Genomic DNA, 8,169 nt, shown 5'->3' on the forward strand with positions numbered 1-8,169 from the left:
AAGTACTCTGCATATGTGGTAACTCCTTCAAGACTGTTGGAAAAGTATTCCTCATGAAGCTGGTTGAGAGAATGCCAGTGTGCAAAACTGTCAAGGCAAAAGATCTAAAAAAAAAAAAAAACAATATTTGATTTTGTTTCTTTTTTTGCTTACTACATGATTCCATATGTGTTATTTCATGGTTTTGATTTCTTCACTATTATTCTACAATGTAAAAAGAAAAACCATTGAATGAGTAGGCTTGCAAACTTTTGACTGTGTATATAGATATATCTATACACACACACACAGTTGAAGTCGGAAGTTTACATACACTTAGGTTGGAGTCATTAAAACTTGTTTTTCAACCACTCCACAAATTTCTTGTTAACAAACTATAGTTTTGGCAAGTCGGTTAGGACATCTACTTTGCATGTCACAAGTCATTTTTCCAACAATTGTTTACAGACAGATTATTTCACTTATAGTTCACTGTATCACATTTCCAGTGGGTCAGAAGTTTACATACACTAAGTTGTGTCATGGCTTTAGAAGCTTCTGATAGGCTAATTGACATAATTTGAGTCAGAGGTGTATTTCAAGGCCTACCTTCAAACTCCGTGCCTCTTTGCTTGACATCATGGGAAAATCAAAAGAAATCAGCCAAGACCTCAGAAATCAAAATTGTAGACCTCCACAAGTCTGGTTCATCCTTGGGAGCAATTTCCAAACGCCTGAATGTACCACGTTTATCTGTACAAACAATAGTATGCAAATATAAACACCATTGGACCACGCAGCCGTCTTACCGCTCAGGAAGGAGCCGCGTTCTGTCTCCTAGAGATTAAAGTACTTTGGTGTGAAAAGTGCAAATCAATCCCAGAACAACAGCAAAGGACCTTGTGAAGATGCTGGAGGAAACGAGTATCCACAGTAAACGAGTCCTACATCGACATAACCTGAAAGGCCGCTCAGCAAGGAAGAAGCCACTGCTCCAAAACAGGCATAAAGCCAGACTATGGTTTGCAACTGCACGTGGATGGAGCGAGACATGATGTTCCAGATGTGCTCAATTGGATTCAGGTCTGGGGAACGGGCGGGCCAGTCCATAGCATCAATGTCTTCCTCTTGCAGGAACTGCTGACACACTCCAGCCACATGAGGTCCTGCATTGTCTTGCTTTAGGAGGAACCCAGGGCCAACCACACCAGCATATGGTCTCACAAGGGGTCTGAGGATCTCATCTCGGTACCTAATGGCAGTCAGTCTACCTCTGGCGAGCACATGGAGGGCTGTGTGGCCCCCCCCCCCCCCCCCCAAAGAAATGCCACCCCACACCATGACTGACCCACCGCCAAACCGGTCATGTTGGAGAATGTTGCAGGCAGCAGAACGTTCTCCACGGCATCTCCAGACTCTGTCACGTGCTCAGTGTGAACCTACTTTCATCTGTGAAGAGCACAGGGCGCCAGTGGCGAATTTGCCAATCTTGGTGTTCTCTGGCAAATGCCAAACGTCCTGCACGGTGTTGGGCTGTAAGCACAACCCACACCTGTGGACGTCGGGCCCTCATACCACCCTCATGGAGTCTGTTTCTGACCATTTGAGCAGACACATGCACATTTGTGGCCTGCTGGAGGTCATTTTGCACGGCTCTGGCAGTGCTCCTCCTGCTCCTCCTTGCACAAAGGCGGAGATAGCGGTCCTGCTGCTAGGTTGTTGCCCTCCTATGGCTTCCTCCACATCTCCTGATGTACTGGCCTGTCTCCTGGTAGCGCCTCCATGCTCTGGACACTACGCTGACAGACACAGCAAACCTTCTTGCCACAGCTCGCAATGATGTGTCATCCTGGATGAGCTGCACTACCTGAGCCACTTGTGTGGGTTGTAGACTCCATCTCATGCTACCACTAGAGTGAAAGCACCGCCAGCATTCAAAAGTGACCAAAACATCAGCCAGGAAGCATAGGAACTGAGAGGTGGTCTGTGGTCCCTACCTGCAGAACCACTCCTTTATTGGGGGTGTCTTGCTAAATGCCTAGAATTTCAACCTGTTGTCTATTCCATTTGCACAACAGCATGTGAAATGTATTGTCAATCAGTGTTGCTTCCTAAGTGGACAGTTTGATTTCACAGAAGTGTGATTGACTTGGAGTTACATTGTGTTGTTTAAGTGTTCCCTTCATTTTTTGAGCAGTGTATAATACCAAGTTTACATACACCTTTTACGTACAGTTTTTCACAATTCCTGACATTTTAATCCTAGTAAAAATTCCCTGTCTTTGGTCAGTTAGATCACCACTTTATTTTAAGAATATGAAATGTCAGAATAATAGTAGAGAGTGATTTATTTCAGCTTTTATTTATTTCATCACATTCCCAGTTGGTCAGAAGTTTAAATACACTCAATTAGTATTTGGTAGCATTGCCTTTAAATTGTTTAACTTGGGTCAAACAAACGTTTTAGGTAGCCTTCCACAATCTTCCCACACTAAGTTGGGTGAATTTTGGCCCACTCCTCCTGACAGAGCTGGTGTAACTGAGTCAGGTTTGTAGGCCTCCTTGCTCGCACATGATTTTTCAGTTCTGCCCACAAATGTTCTATGGGATTGAAGTTAGGGCTTTGTGATGGCTACTCCAATACCTTGACTTTGTTGTCCTTAAGCCATTTTGCCACAACTTTGGAAGTATGCTTGGGGTCATTGTACATTTGGAAGACCCATTTGCGACCAAGCTTTAACTTCCTGACTGATGTCTTGAGATGTTGCTTCACTATATCCATGTAATTTTCCATCCCATGATGCCATCTATTTTGTGACGTGCACCAGCCCCTCCTGCAGCAAAGCACCCCCACAACATAATGCTGCCACCCCCGTGCTTCACGGTTGGGATGGTGTTCTTCGGCTTGCAAGCCTCCCACCTTTGGTTGCAAGAATTTTGCATAATTTAAATTGAAAAATTCAATGTTTTGAATCTGCCGTCATTTTGCGTGCCTGTTCATAAACCATGTGCCATGGAATCGGTACATTGCAAATCTCTTCACAACTATTTTACAATCTATACATCTCCCTGAGGTTAGTTTACTTCAGCTGTTTATGTATGTTAGTGCTCTCCTTTGGGTGTGTGTGTGTCACAGTTGTGTTTTTCTCTTATCACAGGGACACTCACTGCTCTAGAGAGCTTCCTGACAGCCAGCACAGGACCCGAGGTAAGACTCCATTACCCATAAACCCACACACTGCCCTAGCCTCATTTGTCCTGTCAACAGTAAATCATTGTAATCCCTGCCTCATCCTTGTAAGAATCTGTTTTTAAAAGTTTGTTGGTACTTCATTCTCTCTCTGTCTCCGTCTCAGGGTGGTTCTCTCAATGACGGGACATGGAAGTCGGCCATCTATGGTTTAGCTGACAGCGGGAAGCTGCGGAGCCTCAGGAAGAAGTTTGGACACAAACCTCTCCCTGTGGTGGGCTCAAAGATCAAACGCAGGTACAGGGAGCTGTGTGTGTTTGCGCTTGCATGTGTGTTTATTTGATATTAACTTTACATTGTGTGTGTGTGTGTGTGTGTGTGTGTGTGTAGGAGTGCCCTGTTCTACAGCAATGAGGTTCAGCAGTATGTAGTTCCGTTCATGGGAACCGACCCCTCGGTGGTGAAGAGAACTCAACGCTTTCTGCTGGAGGAACACCAGGAAACACCTGTAGGTCTCTTTCTCTCTCACACACACACACACACACACACACACACACACAGAGCGAGAGAGCAGTGTGTGTTCTTGTGCAATTTTGCACAGTGCAATTTTAGTGGGATGTGGCTCTGTCTAAACTTGAGAAATAGAATATGGCCTAATAAATCTTGGGTGTCTGTGTGTGCATCACAGCTAGGGCATGGGGTGATGACTTGTATGTATTTAATGTAATAGTGTTGGATCCAAATGTTATTACAAGAGATAATTGAGTACATTTAGTTGATGTAAGCCTTATTTATGTTAAAACGTCTTCAGGATCGGACCCTTTGTTTCAATTTCCGTCTAAACTGACATACCCAAATCTAACTGCCTGTAGTTCAGGACCTGAAGCAAGGATATGCATATTCTTGATACCATTTGAAAGGAAACACTTTGAAGTTTGTGGAAATGAATAATTGTGCCGAATTGGTCAATTGATACATCGTCAACTACATAACTATAGAGAACATACAAAAAATGCTATTCTAATACATTATTTTATGTTTACACACTCCCAGGAATGTCAAACATGATGGATCATTAGCTTCCCTACAGAAAATACACTAACCTTCACACATCTAGATGGCCGGGCGGTGTGGGTGTGGAGCCAGAGACAGCAGTGGGTTCAAGCTGTAGACCCCAGTTCCTACATTTGAATATTGAAATGTTATTTTTTCAAACAAAACTACACTACACTTTATCTCTGGGACCCTCAAGATGACAAATCAGAGCAAGATTACTGAATGTAAGGACATTATTTACCTTCAGAGGTGAATATATCAAACCAGTTGCCGTAATAAATGTGTTGTTGTGCACTATCCTCAAACAATAGCATGGTATTATTTTTCTGTAATAGCTACTGTAAATTGGACAGTGCAGTTAGAGTAACAATTGAAGCTTTCTGCCCATGTAAGACATGTCTATGTCCTGGAAAGTTGGCAGTTGTTTACAACGGCATTCAAGTCAAAGAAAGACACGCTCTGGTACGAATAACAAAGTATTTTTTTAAACCTCCCGCTTTGGGCTCTGTGTCATACATACATAATCTTAGGTGTAAAGTCCTCTGTTTAGGGGACCTGCGTGGTTCTGTAACCAGTTACGACTGAGCGATAGCCCTGGTTCCCACAGACACGGTAGTATATTTTTTTGCACCTGTAGGATGTGAAATCTGAAACAACTTGAAGCTGGGATGTCCCTCCTACCATTTCATTCCCTTTTCCGACTCCAGCAACTCCTTGCTGAGCCCTGCGTCACAGCTACTGACAAAGCACATGCCTGCAATCCTTACATCGTAGCACAGCAGGGGAGAGTGGTTTCATCACTATAGCACATTGAGATCGATTTGTAGTCATTCATCTAAAATAATCCATAGATTTTAAACACTTTGTTTGTCATAGATGGACAAGATTATTATGAGATGAAATGCGAGTTCCTAACGAGTTCAGGAAGCCAAGCTACAGCTCTGTGACGTTCATAGCGATGGGGGCAGATATTTTGATTGAGAAATCTTTCGAATATATGCACATTTTTTCTAACACTGAACATGCAAGTATGTATTTCACAGTTATGAGGAAGGTTACATCTTATAGTTAGTGCTTTTATAATTTGATAATTCTATATTTAGAATACATGTCATTTCAAGCCTTATTCATACATTTTTGTTCAATAGGAAATACGTCATGTACAGTAAAATATTTGTACTGTGTACTTGAGCTTATGTTCAAGTGACTACACCTCAGCAATTTAACTATGTTTACCTGAAAGGTGAGATTTTAACCATTCATGGAGTATACAGCATTACTAGTTGTCTCAAATGATATAGTTACATTTAAGAGGATAATCTATGAGCAGAATGACTGTTTCACCTCAATTAGCCATGAATTCCCTAGGTTTGAAAGTGACTTTTCTTGAAGCTATGCCATGCCCAGGCCCCTTGCAATTCAAATTCTAGCTAATGAGCTTCAGCCCCCCTTTCTCGCTCACTCTCTCTGGGCAATCCGCAAATTTAGTGTGATGTGGCTCTCATGTCCAAACCCATTTGAGAAATGGACCTGTTTGGCCTTTTGTGTGACCCCAGGTCCAGTATGGTGCGTATGCAGGAGTAGGAGGTGTGGCCAACATTGTCAAGATGCTATTCGCTGGGATAATGTTCTGGTTCCTGGTCAAATTCAGCTTTGGACGAGACCTGTTGATTAAGGTGAACAAGGACACACACACACACATGGATATATATACACACACACACACAATGAAAATCTCAAACCTCTCTCACTACCTCTTTTTTTCCCCTCTTCTCTGTCTTTAGTATCCAGAGTTTTTCTCCTTTGGTTTCTTCTCCAAGGATGGACCGACAAGAAAGCAGGTACTGTTTTATGAATATCTCTTGTTTGCAAAATTGCCAGTGATTGGTGTGTTTGAGTGTCACTCAGATGGATGGTTGGTCCTTCTAGTCAGTGATTGGTGTGTTTCTGTGTCACTTAGATGGAGGGTTCGTCCTTCAAGTTTGCCTTCTACGGAGAAGGTTACACTGAGGGACAGGACCCCAGCCAGGGACGACCCAATGCTAAGATCCGCACACTAGTCCAAGGACCAGGTACTTGAACATACACAAACGCACTAGTCCAACCCCTCCTCCACGTAATTTTCCGCTGCTGGGGTTAACACGATGCTTCTCTCCCTGTTTCAGAGGTGGGCTACGTAGCCACGCCCATCGCCGTGGTACAGGCCGCTATCACCATCCTGAACGAGCCCACAGCCCTCCCCAAGAAGTGAGTTCACGCACACAGGGTAGTGTTTGTGCGGCTATTGTATTACATCTGATGCATGTTATCTCAACCTCCTCTCTCTTTAGGGGAGGTGTGTACACCCCAGGAGCAACCTTTGCCAAAACTAGGTTGGTGGAGCGTCTCAACAAGCATGGCATCCAGTTCTCTGTCATCTAATGTGTGACCCCTGACCCCCATGTCATCAGCACTAGATGGTCATGCTGCAAAGTGAAACTTGACTAGCGGCAACTTTGCAACATGGCCCAATAATGAAGACCTTCTGCTTGTCTGTGACTAGTTTTTAAAGAGACAGTTTCCTTGTCAAATAATGGTGCCCCCACTTTAACTCGCCAACGATTGTGCAGTTTGTCATGACTCAGTAGATTAATGCCTGTGAGTGCCTGTTTCTCTCAAAAAAGCTTGACTGCATTATGATGCTTCTGTCCTTCCTCTGATCAATACTTTCCAAGCACTGTCTGAAACCTACCTTACTTCAAGAGGATCAGAAATTCCTCATTTGAACGATTGTGTGCTGTAATCAAATATAGTTTAGCAGGATCTGTTTAAGGAATGATCAACAAAGTAGTGCTTGCTGCTTGTTAAATGGTTGTTTGGGTACTACATACACACAAAGCTGGGATGATCCTTCCCACAACTTTGCAGAGTCTTCTGTGATTCACTGAGCGTGTGTTGTACAGGTTCTGTTCTCCTAGGGCTGTAGGTCTTCTCTACTTGTCTGAATAAAACCCAACACTACTGAAATAAACTAGCCTCGTGTCTGATTCCTCACTTCCTCACTGACCAGTCAGTTTAGTTTCACAGAGGTCCCGGTCTGACAACTCTAAAGGGGGGATTAAATCCGTATTGCAGAAGATCTGCAATAAAAAATGACGGTAATTTCAGATTGAGCCGACGTGCAGCGTTTGCCGTGAATGCAGTCTCCGCAAACGCGGGAACATTGGCTTTATTTTGGCTCTACAGTTAATATTTGATGTAGTTGGCTCAGGACTATTTCAAGTGTTGAGGTATATTGAAATGTGAAGCAGTGTTGGACGTAGGTCCATTTTAAATACTTGAATGTGCATACAGGATATTGGAAGGCTGGAAATGGTTAGAGTCTGGGAAAGAAGAGACCAGACGTCCGAATTGAAAATGGTTAACAATCTTTATTACAATCATCAACCTTCGGTTGTGCCATTCAGATTCAATCGGGTGATTACCGGCATAAAAGGGCCATTATGGCATACTGGTAAAACGTGAGCCTATCATAATTAAAACAAAGATGGAAAGAAAACAGGCTAATACACCATTTATCATTACGGCATGAGAAATTAGCGAATGAACTTAAATGGGTGGTATAGCTTCAGTTCGGTGTGGTTTGAGGTAAACAGTCAAATGACTGGCTGGGACAGAGGGATACATCAATCAACTCTGGCTATAAGTGTGTCTGTCATTACACTTGTGTTAATTGCCTCCATCAAAGGGCGGGTGCACTGTTTTAGACACAGGAATAATTGTTTGGTTGACAAACATGCCCAGGTATAGCCTACTTAAGTGATTCGTTTGACAATCATAAACATGCCTGGTTGTGTTACTGCACCATTAAAAGGTAGTACGCCTTTACTATTAGGCTCTTGATCTTCAGAAGTACCAGAATCTGCAATACTGCATATTTATATTTCGGGGAACGTACCCAATAT

At 43.1% G+C, this 8,169-nt stretch overlaps 1 protein-coding gene across 1 annotated transcript in view; it reads left to right on the top strand.

The window, feature by feature from the left end:
- Positions 1 to 7,235, top strand: part of LOC110505337 (saccharopine dehydrogenase-like oxidoreductase) — a 28,008-nt gene extending 20,773 nt beyond the window's left edge. Inside the window, exons 5-12 of the mRNA XM_021584516.2 lie at positions 3,138 to 3,187; positions 3,336 to 3,466; positions 3,560 to 3,677; positions 5,782 to 5,901; positions 6,010 to 6,066; positions 6,186 to 6,297; positions 6,391 to 6,472; positions 6,556 to 7,235. Coding sequence (XP_021440191.2) covers positions 3,138 to 3,187; positions 3,336 to 3,466; positions 3,560 to 3,677; positions 5,782 to 5,901; positions 6,010 to 6,066; positions 6,186 to 6,297; positions 6,391 to 6,472; positions 6,556 to 6,646 — 761 coding nt within the window. The 3' untranslated portion in view covers positions 6,647 to 7,235. The remainder of the gene's footprint in view (positions 1 to 3,137; positions 3,188 to 3,335; positions 3,467 to 3,559; positions 3,678 to 5,781; positions 5,902 to 6,009; positions 6,067 to 6,185; positions 6,298 to 6,390; positions 6,473 to 6,555) is intronic.
- Positions 7,236 to 8,169: the final 934 nt, after the last annotated feature.

The sequence above is a fragment of the Oncorhynchus mykiss genome, chromosome 25 (assembly GCF_013265735.2).
Source record: "Oncorhynchus mykiss isolate Arlee chromosome 25, USDA_OmykA_1.1, whole genome shotgun sequence".
NCBI lineage: Eukaryota > Metazoa > Chordata > Actinopteri > Salmoniformes > Salmonidae > Oncorhynchus > Oncorhynchus mykiss.